Here is a 22,849-nt window from a genome sequence, read left to right on the forward strand (position 1 = left end):
TGTGATTGCACAATGTCATATTTGGTGGACTTTAGCCCGCTAGCTGTGACAAATAGGCGGGGTCTAGGACGAGTAGTAAGAGCCATCCACGACATGCATCCGTGACTCCGGCAGATTTGGAAGGAGCTTGACGACACCCCTGCCTTACGTCCAGGTCGTATTTTCGGGCAGAAATTTTGATGCTACCGAGTTAGAGGACATATCGACAAGGATAGAATTTATATCCTCCACACAGATGTGCAACGTGTAACGTTCGGCGACGATCCGTATTTCTCGATGGCTACCAGCAAGCTTGAGGTCATTGACGTCTAGAGCAGAGCGGTATGCTATCAGCTGGTTAATGATTAGCTAGGCACTTATCGCAGCCCCGTAACAACAGGGACTTGACAGGGACAGTGGCATTAGTGATGTGTCGGGCCTGAAACCCCTGGCTTGGGCCTGGTGACAAATACTCAAGCCAAGCTGCCAAGGCCACGATGCCGCTGAAATTGCATCCACAAAATGACCGCTCAGCTCGTGTCAAACCACTGGCAAGTGTATCAATGGAAATAACGTCCGGGCGGGAGGAATGGATAGCACTGCAGGGTCGTTCAATTCATAATACGATATTGTTGTAGTATTGGTAAGGAAATTAAGAGCTGTCAGCACAGGATGTGTAGACTCCGGAAGATACCCTGATCATAGTAGTAAATGGTCAGCTCTGTTAACGAGGAAAACACACATGACTTGACGGGGTTGATCGTCGTTCCTGTGGGAAGTGCAGGAAGGTCGCCTATTCCATAGACATCAAGTGGTGGTGTAGTCAAGATATTGTTCCTGGTAGCAAGTCCTCAGCAACACAACAGGAGTAGGAGGGCTGCACTTACTAGCAGTGCGACTTCGGTATCGTAGCATCTGCAGACAGAAAAGTCACCAGTAGTATCCACGAAAAGAGATGATGAGAGGACACCTTGGTTTTCTCCGTTCAGCTAAGAATAGTAGGCCTTGAATTCGTCGGTGGAACCACTTGCTTCAGCTAGCGAAGGGCACAAAGGTTCCTAGTATGGTGTGTAAGTAGTGACGATCCTATAAATAACAAAATGCAAACACTCGCCGGCACCGTCCATTCTTCGGATCCGGTCGCAGTTTCACGCCCTTCTTTCACGATGTTGCAGCAGCAGGAGAGACATCATTAACTGCAGCCAATATAGTAGGTGGCAGAAGAGACGTGTTGGTTGTGCTTGAAGGGGACGCCGCAAGCTTCGAGAATCGAGATAGTGAGATGTCTTGAGTCGAATATGGCAAGGTCATTGCGCTACCGTACCTTGCGTGTTGCGATGGCGCCGTGTCTGATAGCATATTATACGTTAGTTGAGCGCTACTTCTCACGAGAATATGTGAGAATGTGTGGATAGAAATAAATGCTGCGTTCTGCTACCGTACCCGTACATATTGAACCGTTGTCCCGTGTTGCTGAGAGCATAGCAATAATAGCATGCAAATGATTGGCTAAACGATGTACTGTGGTTAATTATGGGCCAAAAATCTTCACAAGTACTGTAGAGTCGTACTCAGCTTGACCAGTATATATATGCTGTTGTTATCATTCACATTACTTTTGTTTTTTAATGAGCGGTAGACATGACGAGAGCAATGGAAACACAATGATTTTTGTACAAAGAAATCAACGTGTGTCCGAAAATAGTCATTTGTTTTGACCTTGCTCGTGGCAAAAAACGACGTATTGAGAGGCCTTTTGCCTTGCGCCACTACACGGGGCAGTAGCCAATTTCCCATTCCCTTCAATCGAATCCGCCGCTCTTTTCTCCTCACTATCACAAGCAGCGCTGCTGACGTTTACGACAGCGACCACATCAGGGTGAACTTTCCTTGACCCTAAAACAATGGATTATCGTGATCAAAGACGTTCACGGTCTGCCCACCACCAACATCATCACCCATCACCCCCGCAGACTCCTCCCGTCTACCCACAACAGCAGTATTCTGGGTATAGCCATTTATCTTCTCCGTCACCTGCGAGCGCCTACTCGCAGCAGCGGCCAGCGTTCAACCAGTTTCAAGAGGGCAGAACACCAAATATCTCTTTTCAAACTACTGAGCGTGGTGATAGGCAGAGTGCCCTGGATCAGCAACGCCAGCGTACACTGCCCTCTGCATACGAAAACCAACTTTCACCTACTATCGACTCTGCAGGAGCAGATCACCTCGATCCTGCACGAGTGGGGCGGAAGAAGAGTTTGGTCCGACCAGACAGGGAGAAGATCGAACCTGGCCACAGGCAATGGCACTATCGCACTCATGCAGCACAGATGCAGAATGAGGGGACTGGTAGAGTGGGTGTTCAACCGTCAAGTAAGTATGCCTGCCCTAGTAGCATGTCGTCTAACTCATTATTTTAGGTACTGGTAATTATCCGCAGAAAGCAGTGCTCCGCAGAGGAAAATCTTTTCTTGGACGTGAAGAGGACGTGCAGGAGTCAGGACTTGCTCTCTTTAAACGGGGTGCAACCCTTCGGCGCAAGCGCCCAGCATCCACTCAGTCTGCCGCGCCACTAACAGTACCTGACCGCCAGTCACGCAAATGTCTTGACAGCATCGGGCCGGGGCCCAAGGATGCATGGTTTATTTACTGTTACATCATTACCTGTTGGATCCCCCACTTCATTCTCCGGACATGCGGTAGGCATTTTTGTATGGTTTCGTTGCAAGATTGCTCATTTTATGTCAGGTATCCGCACGCCAGATGCGCAACGTGCATGGCGCGAGAAAATAGGTCTAATAAGCATCATCTTGATAGAGATGGCTGGTGTCGGTTTCGTTACATTCGGCTTCACAGAAACTGTTTGCGGCATTCCTCCAAATCGATTCCACCAGGGCCAGATTCAGAACAACTCGGTGATCATCCATGGCTATGACTACGACTTTTCCAACTTCAAGCATCCAGCCGTGGGGCCGTTCAACGGATCAACAAACCCGCTGCTGACTGGTGGATGGAACCTGGCCAGTAACGATGCAAGCTTCTTGTTTCAGATCACCAATGATAACTGCTTGGGCATCATCACGAAGGCGAACGGTTCCAGTATCACGGGCAGTGGACAAATGTTGGACTGGTACTTCCCCTGTAATGTGTTCAATCCACAGTCAAACGCACAGAATGTGTCCGGATATGGAGATTCGACGAACTGTCATGTATCTTCCACAGCAAGGCAGGGGCTAGCTGCGATGAAGCCTCAGGGGCAGGTCTACTACACATGGGATGATGTCGCAGCTTCCGGTCGTAATTTGGCCGTCTTCGAGTCGTGAGTTTCTACGTAGTTGATGTTTTCTCAGTTTGATCATTTTTTTTAGCAACGTTCTCGACCTAGATCTTCTACAGTGGCTCAGCACTGCTGAGGTGCAGTACCCTGCTCTTTTCGATGAGATGAAAAATGCAGATGGAACATATAATGGAAAAGACCTTTCTATGATGTTCATGCGATCAAACCAGCGCCAGGTCGGCAAGTGTCTGGAGGACGTGATCACGGTCGGGTTTATTGATACCAATTCAATCGGTTGCGTTGCCTCCGAGGTCGTCCTCTATCTGTCCCTCGTGTTCATTATCGGCGTCGTCGCTATTCGCTTTGTCATGGCCGTCATGTTCGCATGGTTTTTCTCATGGAAGCTCGGTAATTTCCCGCGGGAGACATATGAGCAACGTATGCAGCGCTCCGCCCAGATAGAAGACTGGTCGAACGATATCTACCGGCCTGCACCGAGCGAATATCGTCCCAATGTGAGCAAGAATGGATTACGAAATGGGAAGGTCGGGAAGAAAGGATTCTTTCCGTCTACCTCTCGCTTCACACCACAGGAAAATATGCCTAAGGGCGCCTCTCCTCGACCTACCACGAATTACGGAATGGGAGATCCCTACAAGCGGAACACCACATATTCTACCAAAGCTTCTAAAGTCAGTCCCCCTGATACACCATACCGTCAATCAAGAAGCACCATGTCGTTTGGTGATATATCGTCTCGCAATATCTCTCCTCGCTCCGCGTTCCTTGACACACCCTGTCCGTTCCCTCTGCAGAATGTTGTGCCACAGCCTCCCCCCGATTTCGAACCGTTCAACTTCCCCCTCGCGCACACTATTTGCCTGGTCACGGCATACTCAGAGTCCGTCGAGGGTCTTCGTACAACGCTCGACTCCCTCGCCACGACAGATTACCCTAACAGCCACAAGCTCATCCTGGTCATCGCGGATGGTATGGTCAAAGGTGCTGGTAACTCAATGACAACGCCGGAGATTTGTCTTTCAATGATGAAAGACTTCGCCATCTCACCGCATGAGGTCGAGCCACACTCTTATGTTGCCATTGCAGATGGGCACAAGCGTCATAACATGGCAAAGGTCTACGCCGGTTTCTACGACTACGACAATGCCTCGGTTGAGGTGTCGAAGCAGCAGCGCGTTCCGATGGTTGTCGTTGCCAAGGTCGGCAACCCGCTGGAGACAAACGACGCGAAGCCTGGAAACAGAGGCAAGCGTGACTCGCAGATCGTGCTCATGGCGTTCTTGCAGAAGGTCATGTTTGACGAGCGGATGACGACGTTTGAATATGAGTTCTTCAACTCCATCTGGCGCGTGACGGGTGTCAGCCCAGATCGATATGAACTTGTGCTTTGCGTTGATGCGGATACCAAGGTGTTCCCGGATTCGTTGACTCGCATGGTGTCATGCATGGTTGTGGACGTTGAGATTATGGGTCTGTGCGGAGAGACAAAGATTGCAAATAAAGCGGATAATTTCGTGACGATGATGCAGGGTACGATTCGTCTGTTGGTGTCTGTAGAAACCTAACCCTAATTTTTGCCTCGCAGTCTTCGAGTACTACATCTCACATCACATGACTAAGGCGTTCGAAGCCATGTTCGGTGGTGTTACATGTTTACCCGGTTGTTTCAGTATGTACCGGATCAAGGCTCCCAAGGGTGACACTGGGTACTGGGTTCCTGTCCTGGCAAACCCTGACATCGTGGAACGGTACTCAGAGAACGTTGTTGACACTTTGCACAAGAAGAACCTGTTACTCCTCGGAGAAGATCGATACCTCACAACCCTCCTGCTCAAGACATTCCCGCGGCGCAAGAACATGTTCTGTCCCCAGGCCGTCTGCAAGACCATCGTCCCTGACACCTTCCACGTTCTGCTCTCCCAACGTCGTCGGTGGATTAATTCAACGATCCATAATCTGTTTGAGCTCGTTCTTGTCCGTGATCTTTGCGGAACGTTCTGTTTCTCGATGCAGTTCGTCGTGGGTATGGAGCTTATGGGAACGCTCGTCCTGCCCGCCGCTATTAGTTTCACTCTCTACCTCATCATCATCTCTATCATCCCTGGCGGTGCCAACACTACCATCCCTCTCGTACTGCTTGCCATCGTCCTTGGTTTACCCGGTCTCCTCATTGTCGTAACGTCACGCAAGGTCGCTTATGTCGGATGGATGATCGTGTATTTAATTTCGTTGCCCATATGGAACGGTCTCCTCCCTGCATATGCGTTCTGGCACTTTGATGACTTCTCATGGGGTCAGACGCGGCAAGTTGCAGGTGATAAGGGTGGCAACCATGGTGATAAGGAGGGAGAATTTGACTCTTCGCATATCGTCATGAAGCGCTGGGCTGAGTTCGAGCGTGATAGGCGGTGGAAGAATGGGGTGCAATCTCGTGATTCAACTGTGTAAGTCTTGTGATTGGTGGCGTGCTCCGTTTCTTATCGCTGACTTCTATTTCAGCAACAATCGGTACTCGATGGCATCAAACTCTGATGTTAATCATAATGGTGTTGACTCATCAACGACAGAGTCTGCGCCCAGTGTGCCATACGCATCTGGTACTCGGTCGAGACACGACAGTAACGGCCTTCTTACACTCCCTACACCACTTTCCGTCAGTAAGAATCCCAGCTCTGTGACACCAACCTCGTCAGCCGCTATGTCACGCTCTAGTGAAGATGTTGTTTATTCAGATGGGGGCTCCACCTCTAATCAACGACTTGTTTCCTCCCAGCAAGACCAATACGTCGACTCGTATACTGAATCTCCGACGCCGCGGTACCCCCAGTTTGATGCTCACGTTGCCCGGGCAGGGGGTGTTCTTCGCAATCAGACCATATCCAGCCAATACCCTGGAGAGACCCAGAACCCATTCCGCTCTGAACCATATGTGGCTACGTATGACGACCAGTATGGTGGCTATAGTGCCGAACCAGAAGATATGTCACCGCCGCCTGTGCCCAGCAAATATCAACAAGGGGGCCGTGGGGTCAGCTTGTCTGACAATGGACCTGTTCCTGGGCCCGAGGGTGTCCGTAGGGTAGCGAGACCAGCAGTCCGTCGGTCCACATCACAGGCGCCTCAGAACCGATACTCTCGTTCGTCAACGTTTAATCTACCACCTGGAGCAGCGCCTCCACATCCAGGAGGATATGGAAGCGGATATTAAAGATACATTCTATTTTTGATTTCATGTGACATTCTTCGAGATCAGGTTCCAAACTTTTGGCTGGCCAGTGAATTTAAGGATGCTCTTCGTTTGCTCTCTTTGGACTACACGTGTTTTATGGTGATACCTTACGACCTTTTCATTCTTCCAGTCCTTCCTTGACTTTATCTTAACAACGCGCAGTTGATCTGGACAGTATCACGAAACGCAATATCTCTGTAATATTTCAACTTGGATGCATAAGCTATCGTTCAGATTTGTTACATGCATCGTCCACTCCTTATAGATACTAGAGGACTTCTTGTAGCAAAAAAGCAAAAAAAAAAAAGCCGAGTCTTGAATACAATGTGCAGCCCAGCCTGCCCAGGGTTATTGTGGAAGTATTTGGTTTGCACAAACAAGGGAGGTCGTGGTAGCCTTGAGGCGCTGGGGAAAGTTGATGTTCAGAATCCCTGAGCAGTCTTCACAACATTTCCCTCATCATCACTGTTGACCATCATGGCAGCAGTATCGATATCCTCCTCACCAATCACACAGGTATCCCAGCATGCGCCCGTGAATACCAGCCTTCAGCCTCAGTTACTCACTAGGCTGCTCCTCGACCTCCGAGGCAGACGTTTCTCGGTTGACAGAGAAACTATCATGAATCTCCCCGAATCGGTTCTTCTGTGTCTCTTTCCAAACGGGCTTGTTCTGAGTCGTCAGAGCCAAGCATTCTCAGATGGCGGGGACAATGAAGAAGACGACGAGGTGTACGGCGTCGATGTAAGCGGCTACTGGACAATTCACGTGGTTCAGGTTTGCTGACGCGCCGCAGTTCGACCCAGAATGCTTTGCATACGTGCTTGATTTCTTCAGAAACGCATCAGACACGTTCTATGGGACCAATACTTCGCCTGGTTTGTTTGCGGCACAGCAGCATCTGCTTGACGGGTCGCCTTCAGATTTTGGTCCCTCTGTATCACAGAATCCACTCCTTACCAAGCAGGCTATCATCGTGCTTCGCGAGGAACTGGAATACTTTGCTATACCGCCAAAAGAAGGAAAGGCTCTGACTGATGAACATGGCACCGCCAACCAGGCGCTTCTTGATATCAAGCACAAGTGTGGACAAAATGTTATGGAAAAGCGTAATATCTTTACTGCGCTCCAACGAAACGTTCACAAGGAGAACAATATTGCTGAACAACATCTTATTGATATGTTGTGCATGAGGTAAGACCGCTGGTGGCTATCTACGGTGTGACTGACAGCGTCCATAGTGGATTTAACCGAGATGACGAATGGGGATTCCGTGCCATGGAGCCCTCGCGGTGTTGTATTTCTTCGATCGCTCTTGTATTACTCAAGACGGGCATCGTACATCATCCTCCAGGACAAAACAGCGAGCGCCCGGTCACTATTGACTACAATCAAATGGCTACAGCACAGAAGTTGTTATTGTTCTGGAGAAAACCAGCGGTAAGTTTGCTCCACGTATGCGTGGGACAGTCGTTCACGCGTTGGTAATCCTAGCGCAAGTGCTGGTGGGACGGCCTTGAGGTCGATCTAGCTGTGCCAGGAGAGCCACCTATTCCTGTGAAGCTATGGGCAAGACGAGTATGGACCCTCGAGCTTAGCTTAGTATGTGCCGTCCTTTTCACACGCTCAATCTTTCTGATTATTCCTTCAGGTCTAGTTGTGAGGGAGATGAGAACTTTTGGACACGAACTCGTTTCTCCTGCGACCCTTCCTTACGCATATCATCCTCCCCCCTGATATCGCATTGATACCCACCACGATTCTTCCTGCTGCAACCATTAATTAATGCCACACACGCGCCTTGACGACATTTGCTAACATAACGTATCGGAGGGTCTTTGACACTTTGACTGAATTACTGTAACTGGAGGCCAAGTCCTGGCCACTGAGTGACAGAAAGGAGTTGATCCGAGACGGTACAATGCGTATACTGCCCATCATGATGATCACGGTAAATTAATGCTCATACTATTTGGTTTCCATGCTCATAAAGTGGAGCGAGAAGACAACCCGCGTTGCACCGGTGCCGATGGATTTAAAGGATCGCTATTGAGTTTGTTCGAAATAATCACTTCAGATTGCAAAATTTAGTCTATGGATGTAAGCACGCTGGCTTACTAGAGTTCCCATGATCTCTGTCCGAGATACTAAAACACAAGCTTTCAGTATCACTGCCTTTTGGCGTGACAGTTAAGCAGACGACAGTAAGACTTGACTAAGTTATGTATGATCATGATGGATTTGGTCAATGGCAAGCCGGTATGGGAAGCTTATAAAAGCGGAAGTAAGGTGGCATGGGTCGACTTCTACAGCATCGTTCTTTCGTTCTGACCTACACGCGGGATATGAGCTTTACATCTGGCTCACCAAGCTTTTGGCCAGCTACCGGATGTGATGACCTTCACTTTAGATTTATTGGTGGGTCTTTGGCCTCCTTTGTTCAAGTTCTTAGAGTTGATTCGCGCACAGTGGCTTCTACAACAATCATCTTCTACGACTATGGTATCTGACCAGTTATATCACAAGTTAGTGCAAGCATGCTCAAATGTGGTCTTTGTTAGGCCTCGTTTTCTCTCGTGAAGTATGTTATACGATCTTTCTAAAGCTGTTACTATCTCCACCTTTTAACTGCTTCGTTCCGAATAGGTAGAGCTGATATGGGCGAGGAATTCAAACCAATGTACTTATCGTCTGACTTATACCAACACTCCGTAGCGCCAACGCTGGAGGCTAACGACAGTTCTATATATCATTGTAAGTTGCCCTTTGAAAACATCGCGATATGTGGCCTGACGACATTGTTTAGGCACGTTACTTGGGTCTTGCAATTGCGATGTAAGTTTAAAATAGAGGTCGCGGATCTGTTGACTGATAACGGGTTTCAGAATTCAGATATGTATGTATGTTTTTGTGGAATTCTGCTTTCAAACCAACTCGTGTTTTGTTTCGATTTGTAGTAGGGGGGCCAGGCATCTTGCTGGGTGATACGGTAAAGCCTCTTAAGTTACTTGCAGGAATACATCTTTGACTGACTGATCAAGCACAGAAGTACGTTCCACCAGCTACTAACTTGCTGCAGTCCATGTGCTAATGTCGGTTCTAGCCGCGAGTCAATGAGCTACACATGTGCGGCAATCCCTTTAACTCCTGATAGGTGGCATTGTTGGCAGATCATGGTCATGGGGAATGGTTGCCCTCGCGTGTACGATGTATGGTCCGTTCCATTATGTGATCAAATGAATGTGGACTATTATTAATGTCTCAAAATCAATCGTAGCAGTCATGTCAATCCGTGTTTTTGCCATGTATCGCCGATCCATGCGGATGAGGATATTCCTTATTATCTGCTTTCTGGTCGCTAGCGCTTTTCGAGGAGTAACCGATGGCTTAGCATGCAAGTCAGCCAATTTTGTGACGGCTACTCGCTCATGAATCGTTGATGTTCAGCTGAAGAATGCGTACTTTCCGAGTCGGGAGTCTGCACTATGTCCATGGCCTCCATGGTGCCTTTTCTTGAGGGCATTCCAAGTCTATGCATCGAGCTTCTATTTCTCCTCCTTACCGTACGGGTCCTCGTGGAGTATGTCCGCGAGATGCAGAGAACACGTTCAGACGATGGATTTGGTGATGGTCATGGCGACATTATTGCCATCCTTAGGGACCATGTACTGCATTTTTCGTGGTGAGTGAATGCGGTTTCTTACCTTGAAAAAAAACATTCTTACCATTACATTCAGCTATCTCATATTGAGCGTCATGCAGGTTGCTACTATATCTGCAAATGTAAGCATCGTCCTGTCGATACTTCTACCAATGACCACAGCATGATTCATGAACAACAGGGTGGTACCGATGGGAGCCGGTGGTATATAAGCATTGCAACATTCTTCGTCACCATCCAACAATGTGTCCTGGTTCCTCGACTGGTCATCGGTACTCGAGAATATTTCTCTCAGCTCGATTATGTATCGGACAGAGTGACAGACCTCGATGACATGGCATTCGCATATAACCCCAATGTAAATACGTAGACTTCGTCTGTTTGAACGAACTGCGAAAGCAACCTCGATATTTTGCTCGTCATCAAAACGCATATTGCTCGTAAAACTACATCGGCGTCGCTAAGTCTTACCTATCTTACTCACTTTCCAATACAAACATGATACAAGCATGACGCTGGACAACCAAAGTATCTATTCTGTGATGTCCGGGCCAACGTCTGTCTGGATGGGGGAAATGACCTGGATATTAACCTCGTGACCCCGAGCCTATGATGGGGTCACATCAGACCGTTCCTCTGTTCAAACGAAGAGCACGTACCCGTGTCACAGTAAGCCGATCCTGTTCCAAGAATATACAAGAGCCAGCTGCCGGAAATGGCGTACGACAGACCGTCGCTATGTATGCACGATTCGAGACGATGTCTTCACCAAAGGAGTCAATGATCTGACCCGGCTTGCAAATGCGAAAATCTGGTGAGTCGGGATCGTCGACACTTTCCGAACGAGCAATGACTCGTTTATTGAAGTCCCAGATATGTACATATATGTAACCCTCACTGGAGAGCCCTTCCAGTGTTTGATCAGGATCAGGAATACGATCTTGGGGAAGAGCATAGGCCATTTTGCTGCCAAACACGCTGATATGGTAGCTTTCGTGGTGCGGAAAGTAGCACGCATACTGAGGTCCCCAATCTGACCAGGGAATGTCGACAAGCATATCTGAGCGCAGGGCCTTGTCAGAGAAGATAGCCATATCGATGACTAGGATAGCGTCTTTCTCCTCTTCGGGAAGAAACTCTACAACCATAATCTGCGACTCCAGGGAGGGTACATAGCTCGGCATGAGTCCTGGGTGTGCTGCTTTGCCATGCAGTGACGGGTGGCCATGAACAAAGATTTTCGAGTCGCATGATGATAGATGGAGGATCTTGGGAAGGTGATATATGATTCGGCACTGAGGCGGCCCATTGAGCCCTTGTAACGTGTACAAGTGTATCGATTCTGGGCCAATGATGACAAACTTCTGTTCATCAACTGGATAGAACAGATCTAACTCGCAGAAATCCAGTTGACATAGAAAATGCTGCTTATGCTGAGTAGCAGAATTTTCACAAACAGAGGGAACTTACCCTATTCACATATCCCTTCCTCCAATTGATCACTTGTATGAGCATGCCGGGCACAGGCTCAGGATGGCAGCCACCCGTATCCTCTATGTCATAGAGGATAAATACGTGATCACCGCAGATTACGGGTGGTGATATAGCAGCAAAGTAATAGCCAGGCGCATCAAAGGTATGTTTGCACTCCAAGGAAGTGCACGCAGCACTCGGATGCGGACGCTGGGATGAAGCCAGTCGGAACTCCACCCAACAGACATGGTAATCTTGTTTTGCATCGGTCACAGCGACATCATCATCAGGCTCAGAACACACAACCATAAGATCCTGCAGAGGGTCGAACGTAAAAAAGCCCTTGGCGTCACCGATAGGCCATGTCTGGGAGAGTGTAGGATTCGTGCCACAACCCTGAATGTAGAATTCGTCTTCTTCCGGCGAGTCTGACCACCAAAGCCCACATTGCACATTCTGGATCGGTAACATGTGTTCCCATGACACTGGAAGGTATGTGGCAGCGGTAGTGACCACTGTTTCAAAGGTAGTGGTCGCATGGAAGTCAGATCGCCACAAAGATGCCAATTTCTTGAGCGAACACAGAGACTTTCTGAAAGCGCCGGTCGAATTCATGGTAACAGTCCCGGTACTAATCAAGCCTTGAGCATAGATTTCAAGCTTGTATTGAATGTAGACAGAATTTTGGACCACCAGCCAAAAAATATTGCAGGTCTAGTATGATCAAGCATTAGTCATGGAGGAAAACATGGAATTACGGGGAAAAGCAAACCATTGCACACCGACTAATGTCCCTGGGGTGAAGAAGGATTAGAATGTGACATATGAGCTCCGTAGGAAGCGACAAGAATCCGACCGCCATAGTCATGGTTGTAGAATTGGAGAGGACTTCGAATTTGAAAAATTTAGGAGGCCTCTCCTCTCGAAATCCCGGGCCATCACGCCACTAACACCAGTGACTAAAGCCTTAGGGGGACGAAATCGCATGGAAGGTAGGAGCAACAAAATAAATTTCAAAGTCTGAAAACAGGCGAGCTCGTCAAGTTAACCTGAGTAGTAAGTTAGTACACTTGATACTCAAGGCACACAAGCACGATTCCGTACCCCCGCGCAATTAAGCAAGCAACCAGGTCAGGTTGTGAATCGTGACCCATAATGAAAGCGGTTCAGAGTGGAAGGAATACGGCCTTCAAGTTTCGTAAATTTTATCTCTGCATGTCATGGAGGGGTGGCTGCAAGGCCACCCACTTTGATAAAGGTAAGCAGTACTGGAAGAATATAATTCTGACTGCAGGTTAACGTTCAGGCTCAACCTTATTCGGAAAAGTTCTGCCCCATAGATTATTATGTAATACAATGCTCGCTTGTCAATTTTGCGAGGCACGACTTCCGAGTCCTTCCCATGACTGACAGTACTCATGCATGCGTATATGTTGACCATGGTTCTCCATACCGAGGTACATACAAAAGACCCGCAAAATCTTGTGACCGACAAACTGTAAGCTCTCCCAGGTGTGAACATCCCTAATGCTAGAAATGTGTGAATTTACTATGTAATACTTCAAGTGGTGACTAGCACAATCATGATGCATCATTCCTGAGTCTCTGCTTTGTCATAGCTTCGGCTCTTCCATCCTGCTCCAGCGTGTGCAGATGCCAAGGCCACATCGAGGAAGTCCAGGTGCGTGATGGCGGCTGCTTCTTTTGCTGCATTAATTGGTGTAGCGGGGCGCTCTGGCAGGACAGGACGGGAGTGGCAGGGGTCCTGGCGCGGTGGCAGGAGTCCTGGCTCGTAGTCGGTAGTCCTCGCGTGTGTCGTAGTCTGTCCTCGATAGACAGAGCCGTAGCCTCCCGCCATAGAGGTCTGGCCTTGGTTCCCTTGCAGTCCGTGCCCGTTCCATCTGGTGATGAGAGTGGTCTTCGCTCCCCGTGCTTGACATCTGAGATCTGAGTCCTGGTTTTCGCATTTTCACATTTTTTTTGCTCCGGTCTACTTTTCGACTTCTCTTGGTTTCTGGTCCCCGAATTTCAAATTCATGTCTATAGAACCTGTCCCGCTCTTCTATGGTGACTATAGCGGCAATGAGGAACCGTCTACGTGGTTCACAGAATTCCAGCTCTCCCTTCCAACAACATGGACCGACACTCAGCGTGTCCGGCGCTTCTCTATGCAACTCGTGCCCGGACAAATGGCAGACCAGTGGTTCCAGTCACTCAACTCAGTCCAAACTGCCACATTTGCGGCACTCACGATAGCTTTTTTCAAACGGTGGCCACTTCTGAAACCGCCCAAGTTATCTCGTGCGCAGCAGAGAGAGCGCGTGGCTGCGCATGCACTGAAAGAGGGTGATATTGGAGCATTGGCGCCCAACGGCAACTTTGCGCATGTTGTATGGGCAACTGAGATCTCGCAACTTGCTTTGGGTATGGGAGATTTAAAAGGAGATTTGATTGAGGATGTGCTCGAGGGCATCCCCGACCTCCTCAAGGACCACCTAACATGCAGTTACTCAACATGGGACGAGTTCGTTGAAGATGTGCTACGAGTTCCCAGCATCAAGCTCCAGCGGAGTCGTGAGAAGTTGGAAGATAGGAATCGTCGAGACGCTGACATTGCGCAGTTGAAGGCATGGAGTTCGTCTGTACTGTTGCCATCCTATCTACCGTCTTCGCCAATCACCAACACTAACCTTCATACTGCCCCGCCCACTTGGGCAGATGATGTGTGCTACACAGTTGCTCAGACTCGACCTTCGCGCGATTTTTCGGCCCTTCGCACTTCCTGTCGCAACCCATGGTCCAGTCTTCAGTACCGGCGTCGTCGTTTGCGGACTCATGTTCAACTCCCTCACACAGTATTTGCAGTACTCCCACATCACTCACACTTGAGACGCTATCCAACATTCTTCGACAACTCGCCATATCATTTTTCCCACCATGCTACTAGTACACCACATTGTCCTACTTGCCGGTGTCAAAAACCTCTCCGTCTCGTTCAGCCGCCGCATTCTCGTCATTTTCAGACTGCGGCCACACATTCGTCGTTCGTGGTACAACCGCGGACGGTTGCATTTGGAGAGGGGGGAGGTGTACCAGGGTGGTGGTCTGGCGCAGGTTTCCGCACTCCCGCACGTTCGTCTTTCGTCTTGCAACCGCGGACGGTTGCATTTGGAGGGGTGGCATATGTAGCGGGGCGCTCTGGCAGGACAGGACGGGAGTGGCAGGGGTCCTGGCGCGGTGGCAGGAGTCCTGGCTCGTAGTCGGTAGTCCTCGCGTGTGTCGTAGTCTGTCCTCGATAGACAGAGCCGTAGCCTCCCGCCATAGAGGTCTGGCCTTGGTTCCCTTGCAGTCCGTGCCCGTTCCATTGGATATACGAATTTGCCAACTGTGAATAGCGGGTTAACTGATACTTGGCAGGCCGTGACTGCATGTGACGAGGCAAGCTCGCATACCAACGTGATTCACTTAAGTTGGATAGTTGCGATGGCTCGTCAATACGAGCGATAGCCTGGTCTGCAGGAGGTGAGTACTTTCGTTAATCAGTTATTGAAGACGTTACTATTAGCAACTTGCGAGGCACAACTTCCTTCTCATGAGCAGTATCTGCTTGCATATATGTTGATCATGGTTCTCCATACCCGGTTACATACAAAAGAACCACAAAATTTTGTGAGCAACAAACCGTAAGCTCTCCCAGGTGTGAACGTCGCTAATGCTTAATGCGTCGGGGGTACCCGCAATGCCACACATTCAGGGATGCTCGATTCTAAAATGACTTTGTCGTTCGAAAGTCGTAATGGAGCATCCCTCTTATAATCATGCAGTATCACACACGTACGCACCCCGTGTTTTTCTCACATCATGTTCAAACCTCGCCTAGTAGTGAAAGCAGACTGAAGTCGCAAGTTCCCGATGGGCGCCAAGATAGGCATCGCTTCTGTCAAGGTTATAAAGTGGAACTTGCGAGGGGCAATCTGAAAGGAACCCTCCACATTAATGTCTCAGCGAATCCTGTCAGAATTCGACATCGTTTTTGCTGGAGGTGAGCAGATATAATCCTGTAGTGGTTTCCCCTCTTAAGCTATGCATTCTTCTGTATAGGTGGTGCTACAGCCTGTGTTGTCGCAGGTCGCTTGGCTGCATATGATCCCTCGCTCAGGATCTTGATTCTGGAAGCGGGTCAACACACCCTCAATAAACCTATACATGTCCAACCATACCAATATCCCCTCAACCAAGCACCGACGAGCACCACGGTCACATTCCACAAGGGAAATCCATCTCCTCGCCTCAACGGCCGTGCGCCGATCGTTCCTTCCGGTCGTTGCGTTGGTGGAGCCTCATGTGTGAATTGTGCGTAGCATACTTGCAATGACAGTGAACGATAATCTAATAATGAGATAGTTATGGCATATACCCGTGCACCTGCTTCGGACTTTGATGATTGGGGAGTCGATGGTTGGGAATCTGAAAATTTGATTCCCCTCATGAAGAAGGTCTCAAATTTGTTTTCAGGACATTCGTTCGAATTACTTATACGTTCGCTTTATAGCTGGAGACATATGGGATGCAGCCCAATCGTCCAACTCACGGATATGACGGACCTATCAAAGTTTCATCTGGTGGGTGTAAGTTGGGTATCGCCGACGAATTCATCCAGGTTGGCACGACCTATCACAAGAGGCAGTATGCCGACGACACCGATGATTTGGAAACATGCAATACATACAGTGTAAGCTACGATGCTTCTTTCCTACCTGCGACAACTAACCAGATCTATCTCAGCCATGGCGGAAGTGAGTTCCTGCACTCCTAGGCAATTGCGAAATCTTAGCTCATGTACACAAGATACATCGACGGAACAACCGGAAGGCGCTCTGATGCAGCTCACCACTATGTCTACAACCAAGCTCACAACCTGAATTTACAAGTCTGGGACGGAAAGCGCGTGAAACGCATCATCTTCGAGTAAGTGGCCATCTGAGATCGCAACCCTAGCAAACGGTTGACTGTTTCTCCAAACGAAAGAGACAAGCGTGCTGTAGGTGTCGAGTTCGCCAGCGACCCGGTGTCTTGCCCAGATGCGGATCAGTCGTCGAGTATTGTAAGAGCATCAAAACTGGTTGTTATTTCTGCTGGGGTATTCGGCTCCCCGACCATTCTGGAGAGGTCTGGGATCGGTGCCGAGGCGATCCTCAAGCGATGCGGTATCGAGCAGCTGGTGAATTTGCCTGGTGTCGGAGAGAATTATCAAGGTGCGCTTTTAAGTTATCCCGAGAGCTTGCTTGGCTTAGGACGGTCAGATCACAATCTCGTCTTTGTTCCATACTTGGCTGCTGACGAGGCCGTTACCATGGACGCCCTCTGGCGTGGTGACAGTATCCTGCAGGGTAAGCATGCTTCATCCCACGATTGCGGCACTTCACAACCACTCAAATGCAGAAAGCCTTGCGGAATGGAACAGCAGCGGCAAGTCGTTGATTGCACAAAAGTCAGTGCAAGTTATTATCATCACTGCTGGCATCGTGCTGATTGGAATCTCAGCGGCCTCGATGCAAAAATCAAGTGGCGTCCTGATGACGAGGAGTTGAAAGCCATGGATCCAGCTTTTCAACCGCGCTGGAAGGAGTTCTTCCAGGACCGGCCAGACAAGGCTGTTGCAATATTTTGTGTTTTTGCAGGGTGTGTGCGCATTGCTTTGATGATATGACAATGCTCATGACAGCCAGACACGTTCAACCGCTCTCGAGGCCGCTTGTTCTTCCTCCTCGCAAGTATATGTGTACGGGGTATTATACAGTATTGCTTTTCATCTACTCTGTGATTCTTTTGTTAACCTTTTCAATAGCTTTACCCCGTGTCTGTTGGAAGCGTCCATATCCACGTGACAGAGGACGGAAAAGAAGAAATGGACTTTACTACAGGCTTCCTAGATGAGTGAGTGGACGCATTTCATTTTAGGGCACTTTGCATGACTACGACACTCCGGCCAGTCCATCTGATATTGTTCCTCTTGACTTCGGGTACAAAAAGACACGCGAACTTCTTCGACGCATGGCTTCCTACCGAGGTGAAGTCGCTGCCGGCCATCCTGATTTCCCGGAGGGAAGCGCTGCAGCCTGCAGAGAAGCCTCCGGGCCAGTGGACTTGAATGCGCCAGACATTGTTTACACTACCGAAGATGACGAGGCGATTGATCGATTCCACCGCGATATTAGTAAGTGCTGACATGCGATCTGTATTGTCACAGTACTTGAAATACTGAATCGAACATCAGTGCAAACGACGTGGCATTCTGTGTGTGCGACTGAACCTTCCGTGATTTCATATCTGATATTTGTATTTGTTAGCTTGGGACTTGTGCGATGAAACCTGAGGCAGATCAGGGAGTCGTCGACGCTCGGCTCAATGTATATGGAGTGTCGAACCTGAAGGTTGCAGATATGTCCATTTCGCCGTTGAACGTTGGCACAGTGGGTACTGGACAGAGGATTGTTGATGTGCGATCTCACGATATACACAGAACACGTACTCGACTGCACTTCTCATTGGAGAGCGGGCTGCGATGATCATTGCTGAAGAATTGGGTATCAATTGCATTTGATATTCATCGTCAGGCCATTTCCTGGACCGACTACTCATCCGCCGTGAACAATGCGTCAAAATACCAGAAATTTATGTAGGAAGGGCCCCCCATCCATAAAATTGGGTTCTCCAAATCGCCGACCGTGCGGGCTAATTGCACAGTGTTCAATGGAGAGGTTCTTGATTAGCCGTAAGTAGATAGACCAGAGATCACCGTAAACATTGTTGTTGTCAAACTGAGACAGTAGGAAGAAAGAAAGTCGTGGTCATTGGCAGAACTGTGGGGAGCACCCGTTGAAAGACAACGATAGTAGCAATCGAACACATCAATAGTCTCTGCGTGAAAGGAACAATGCATCGACGAGGACATCATCGGGCTTGCGCGATTGGTTGAACCAAGCCCTTCAAACATCAATCAACAACAATGCACGCACTAGCACAACATACGTCACCAGGTTTAAATCTTTAAATCTTTGTCTGGCGTGATCCTTACCGACTGTGTGGTGCGGCATGTACTGATCGCCTATCGTAAAGTCAATGCAGATGTCATAACAAGATGGACGATAAAACTAAAATACCAGCAGACATTCATAAATGCTTTTAGCAGCACACCCAACCACGTCCATGTTCTCTGTTGTCTACCTGCACTGCTGCTAGTCGCTGTTGCTTTATAAATCGGTGTCCGATGGCGGTCCATGATAGTCTTCATCACGGATCAAGGAGTCGTCACTCCCAACAGCACCCGCTGCAGCATTAGATTGAAGCATAGGACACCTCATAATGGTCAGTAGCGAAAGAGGTGAGGACGGAAGTGCATACGCCAAGAATGCGGTCATGCTGTTCACCGAGCGCGCTACATCGTTTCCTAAACTCTGAGTGAACGCGGGTGAGTATGATGCCATCAGGTGATGTCACTAAAAACTTACCATTGGACCGATCGAGGCAGCAGTACTGCATAGCAGTTAGTTCCGAAGGTCCGGTTCACGAGTGAATTCATGAGTCCGTGACATTGCAGTCGTGAGAACTATAGAAGTGTGTAAATTCAGTGCTCCTGCTATCTACACTGCGAAAAAATCGAATCGTCGGTACATGGTCATGGATCTATGCAAGTCTAGATCGCAATGAGGAGGTCCCAGGGTGTTCGGACAGCTGTTTGGAGTAAGTCATAACTTTACTAGCGCAAGTACCAATGTTATTGCTTTCAGCTATCTCATATTGAGCGTCATGCTGGTTGCTACCGTATCTAAGTATTTTCCTGCTGATACTCTCACCCATGCCCACAGCATGATGAGCCACAGGGTGATGCAGATGGAAGCCGGTGGCATAGAAGCACTGCAATATCTTCGTCGTCATCCAGTAATGTGTCCTGGGTCCCCAACTGGTCAGGCGTCGCTGAGTCCCACCTGTTTTACTCCAAACTGCCTATTCTGTAAGGTCCGGGCCAACCTCCGTCTGAGTGGGGGAAATGACCCGAAAACTAATCTCATCATGCCGAGCCTACAACGCAGCCACATCAGACTGTTACTGTGTTCAAACGAAGAACACGTACCCATGTCACAGTAAGCCGACCCTGTTCCAAGAATATCCTGGAGCCAGCTGTCGGAAATGGCGTACGACAGACCGTTGCGATGTATGCACGACTCGAGAAGATGTCTTCACCAAAGGAGTCAATCATCTGACCCGACTTGCAAATGCGAAGACTCGGTGAGTCAGGATCGTTGACACTTTCCGAACATGCAATGACTCGCTTATTGAAGTCCCAGATGTGCACATAGAAGTAACCCTCGCTGGAGAGCCCTTCCAGTGTTTGACCAGGATCACGAATATGATCTTGGGGAAGAGCATAAGCCATTTTGCTGCCAAACACGCTGATATGGTAGCTTTCGTGGTGCGGAAAGTAGCACGCATACTGAGGTCCCCAATCTGACCAGGGAATGTCGACGAGCATATCTGAGCGCAGGGCCATGTCAGAGAAGATGGCGATATCGATGACTAGGATAGATGTCCCCGCTTTGAGAAGAAACTCTAAAACCATAATCTGCGACTCCAGGGAGGGTACATAGCTCGGCATGAGTCCTGGGCGTGCTGCTTTGCCATGCAGTGACGGGTGGCCATGAAAAATGATTTCCGGGTCGTATAATGATAGATGGAGGATCTTGGGAAGGTGATATATGATTCGGCACTGAGGCGACCCATTGAGCCCTTGTAACGTGTACAAGTATATCGAGCCTTCTGGGCCAATGATGACAAGCTTCTGTTCATCAACTGGATAGAAAAGATGTATCTCGCAGATATGCAGTTGACATAAAAAATGCTGCTTATGCTGAGTAGCATAATTTTCACAAACAGAGGGAACTCACCCTATTCACATATCCCCCCCTCCAATTGATCACTTGTATGAACATGCCGGATGCAGGCTGAGGATGGCAGTCATCCGCCGTGTTCTCTATGTAATAGAGAATAAATACGCGATCACCACAGATTACAGGCGGTGACAAAGCAGCACGGTAATAGCCAGGCAGTGCATCAAAGGTATGCTTGCACTCCAAGGAAGTGCACGCAGCACTGGGATGTGGACACTGGGATGAAGCCAGTCGGAACTCCACCCGACAGACACGGTAATCTTGTTCCGCATCGGTCACAGCGACATAATGATGATGCTCAGAACACACAACCATAAGATCCTGCAGAGGGTCGAAGGTAGTAAGAAAGCGGTCGACATCATCGATAAACCATGTCCGGGAGAGTGTAGGATTCATGCCACAATCCTGAATGTAGAATTTGTCTTCGTCCAGCGAGTAAGACCACCAAAGCCCACATTTCACATCTTGGATCGCGGGTAAAAATGGAATATATTCAGTGGCAGCAATAGCGACCACTGATTCAAAGGTAGTGGTCGCATGGAAGTCAGATCGCCACAAAGATGCCAATGTCTTGAGCGAACACAGAATCTTTTTGGAAACGCCGGTCGAATTCATGGTAGCGGCCCCAGTACTAGTCAAGCCCTGAGCATAAATTTCAAGCTTGTATTGAATGTGGACAGAATTCCGGACCGCAAGCCAAAAGATATTGCATGTCTAGCATGATCAAACATTAGCCCCGGAGGAAATTGTGGAACTGCGGGGAAAAGCGAACCCGTGCACAGCGACTAATGTCCCTGGGGTTAAGGAGGATTAGAATGTGACATATGAGCTCTGTAGGAAGCGACAAGAATCCGACCGCCATAGTCATGGTTGTAGGATTGAAGAGAGGACTTCGAATTTAGGAGGCCTCCCCTCTCAGAATCACGGGCTATCCGACGCTACTGACACTAGAATCTTGAGTGGACGACATTGCATCGAAGGTAGAAGCAACAAATCTGAAAAAAGGCAAGCTGGTCGTTGGCCTGAGCAAGTTAGTACACCCAATATACCTCAAGCCATCATGCATCTGCACCAAGTAGTACAATGAACGATGAACGTTCTGTACTACCCCCGCACAATTAAGTAAGCAGCCTCAGGTCACTCGGAGACACGACGCACATAAGTAACTTAGTACTTCGTAGATGGTCCAAGATGACATAGCTTCTGAGCGCTGGGCCTCCGGTACGTGCTGGCCATACCTCAAGTCGACTACTTAGCAATATCATTACAACAGGAAAATACCCCGCCTTGCCATATTCGACTAGGTCTTCCTCCCCAATATTGCTGACACGACTATCACAGCTCGAAGCTATGTACAAAGCCTTATGGGGAGTGCTGATCGATTGATTGAGGATATTCGTGTGGCGGCGATTTTCCATGCAAACCTTGTGCTTTATCTTGCAAAGGGCACAAATGTTAACGATAAGTAGCTTCCCAGTCGTACAATTATTCGGCGCTGTCTGTACTGTGTTATCTTTCCAGACGAACTGCTTCTAGAACTTCCGTGTTCCCTCACCCTGCAGCAATCGAGATCATTTCGATGCAACAACGCCCCAGGCGCAGTTTCTTCGCGCAGCACACAAGCCCGCAACAGTCTCTGCTGGAAGAGAGCAACAACAGGTAAGTGGTGTATGAGGTGCTTTTTTTATTCCGCCATATGCATAACCGAATCTCCAGAAGGTTCACGTAGCACGCGTCTATTGTGAAAGCCAACCGGTCAGTCGTCCTCAGCGGCAACTCCACCTACGGCACAACCAAACTCGACGATACAACAACCTGCTCAAGAAGGAAAATGGTTGTTACAACTTTTGCATCGCACTCAGGTGCCTCCCACACCACCATCCTCTCCGCGTCTCTGCTGCTCAGCCTGCTCCCTCATTACTCCAGCCTGCGCTTATTGACGTTGCTTCATCAGCATGTTATCGAGGACATGTGCCTTCGTGGCTGATCGACCATCGTAATTCATAGTTATTCGTCATTGTCGAGCTATGACTTGTAAATTCTATGTAATGTTGAATTCTAGTCTCAAATCTGTTGTCCACTTCTTCTCGATTCGGTGCCCGTCGTTTCCTACGGAGCTCATCATTTACATCTTACCCTCGATTGTCGTTGTGCAATGGTTCTCCATTTTCTGCAGGGACACGTTGCTGATATTTCTTCTGACAGCATCGACACTCCCGTCAAAAATGTGATAATGAAGGAATGACACTTCGAGTGTACAA

General features: G+C 48.8%; 8 protein-coding genes across 8 annotated transcripts; 5 read left to right on the top strand and 3 right to left on the bottom strand.

Annotated features, from left to right (window-relative positions):
* Positions 1 to 1,700: 1,700 nt before the first annotated feature.
* On the top strand, positions 1,701 to 6,919 carry HD556DRAFT_1343566 (glycosyltransferase family 2 protein). Its single transcript, XM_041302177.1, has 6 exons — positions 1,701 to 2,352; positions 2,400 to 2,678; positions 2,728 to 3,298; positions 3,348 to 4,807; positions 4,863 to 5,721; positions 5,777 to 6,919. The coding sequence occupies exons 1-6, from the start codon at positions 1,884 to 1,886 to the stop codon at positions 6,483 to 6,485; spliced, it is 4,347 nt and encodes a 1,448-aa protein (XP_041164408.1). The 5' UTR covers positions 1,701 to 1,883; the 3' UTR covers positions 6,486 to 6,919.
* On the top strand, positions 6,920 to 8,660 carry HD556DRAFT_1343572 (uncharacterized protein). Its single transcript, XM_041302178.1, has 6 exons — positions 6,920 to 7,250; positions 7,303 to 7,700; positions 7,748 to 7,946; positions 8,001 to 8,108; positions 8,158 to 8,552; positions 8,625 to 8,660. Exons 1-5 carry the CDS (start codon positions 6,984 to 6,986, stop codon positions 8,161 to 8,163), a joined length of 978 nt encoding a protein of 325 aa, XP_041164409.1. The 5' UTR covers positions 6,920 to 6,983; the 3' UTR covers positions 8,164 to 8,552; positions 8,625 to 8,660.
* A 107-nt stretch (positions 8,661 to 8,767) lies between these two features.
* Positions 8,768 to 10,994, top strand: HD556DRAFT_1343580 (uncharacterized protein). Its single transcript, XM_041302179.1, has 11 exons — positions 8,768 to 8,924; positions 8,976 to 9,008; positions 9,037 to 9,062; positions 9,153 to 9,167; positions 9,222 to 9,264; positions 9,661 to 9,720; positions 9,784 to 9,900; positions 9,954 to 10,188; positions 10,244 to 10,289; positions 10,349 to 10,773; positions 10,826 to 10,994. Exons 1-10 carry the CDS (start codon positions 8,801 to 8,803, stop codon positions 10,535 to 10,537), a joined length of 888 nt encoding a protein of 295 aa, XP_041164410.1. The 5' UTR covers positions 8,768 to 8,800; the 3' UTR covers positions 10,538 to 10,773; positions 10,826 to 10,994.
* On the bottom strand, positions 10,619 to 12,641 carry HD556DRAFT_1035629 (uncharacterized protein). The gene is made up of 4 exons (XM_041295946.1): positions 12,413 to 12,641; positions 11,638 to 12,354; positions 10,827 to 11,591; positions 10,619 to 10,729 (listed from the first exon to the last, which is right to left on the bottom strand). Exons 1-4 carry the CDS (start codon positions 12,506 to 12,508, stop codon positions 10,700 to 10,702), a joined length of 1,608 nt encoding a protein of 535 aa, XP_041164411.1. The 5' UTR covers positions 12,509 to 12,641; the 3' UTR covers positions 10,619 to 10,699.
* A 973-nt stretch (positions 12,642 to 13,614) lies between these two features.
* HD556DRAFT_1343607 (uncharacterized protein) lies at positions 13,615 to 15,121 on the top strand. Its single transcript, XM_041302180.1, has one exon. It carries the CDS (start codon positions 13,677 to 13,679, stop codon positions 14,898 to 14,900), a length of 1,224 nt encoding a protein of 407 aa, XP_041164412.1. The 5' UTR covers positions 13,615 to 13,676; the 3' UTR covers positions 14,901 to 15,121.
* Positions 15,122 to 15,636: 515 nt separating this feature from the next.
* On the top strand, positions 15,637 to 18,299 carry HD556DRAFT_1287170 (GMC oxidoreductase-domain-containing protein; the record flags this gene model as incomplete). The annotated part of the gene is made up of 16 exons (XM_041299347.1): positions 15,637 to 15,682; positions 15,742 to 15,993; positions 16,045 to 16,136; positions 16,193 to 16,372; positions 16,426 to 16,436; positions 16,489 to 16,608; positions 16,669 to 16,895; positions 16,944 to 17,030; positions 17,083 to 17,131; positions 17,185 to 17,309; positions 17,366 to 17,439; positions 17,489 to 17,577; positions 17,634 to 17,857; positions 17,918 to 17,937; positions 17,991 to 18,113; positions 18,164 to 18,299. 16 exons carry the CDS (start codon positions 15,637 to 15,639, stop codon positions 18,242 to 18,244), a joined length of 1,800 nt encoding a protein of 599 aa, XP_041164413.1. The 3' UTR covers positions 18,245 to 18,299.
* A 594-nt stretch (positions 18,300 to 18,893) lies between these two features.
* On the bottom strand, positions 18,894 to 19,182 carry HD556DRAFT_1439274 (uncharacterized protein; the record flags this gene model as incomplete). The annotated part of the gene is made up of 2 exons (XM_041305947.1): positions 18,894 to 19,090; positions 19,152 to 19,182. 2 exons carry the CDS (start codon positions 19,180 to 19,182, stop codon positions 18,894 to 18,896), a joined length of 228 nt encoding a protein of 75 aa, XP_041164414.1.
* A 44-nt stretch (positions 19,183 to 19,226) lies between these two features.
* On the bottom strand, positions 19,227 to 21,548 carry HD556DRAFT_1524961 (uncharacterized protein). The gene is made up of 4 exons (XM_041309243.1): positions 21,361 to 21,548; positions 20,586 to 21,302; positions 19,775 to 20,539; positions 19,227 to 19,722 (listed from the first exon to the last, which is right to left on the bottom strand). The coding sequence occupies exons 1-4, from the start codon at positions 21,454 to 21,456 to the stop codon at positions 19,648 to 19,650; spliced, it is 1,653 nt and encodes a 550-aa protein (XP_041164415.1). The 5' UTR covers positions 21,457 to 21,548; the 3' UTR covers positions 19,227 to 19,647.
* Between the last annotated feature and the right edge of the window lie 1,301 nt (positions 21,549 to 22,849).

This window comes from Suillus plorans (assembly GCF_016647745.1).
Source record: "Suillus plorans strain S12 chromosome Unknown HD556scaffold_9, whole genome shotgun sequence".
NCBI lineage: Eukaryota > Fungi > Basidiomycota > Agaricomycetes > Boletales > Suillaceae > Suillus > Suillus plorans.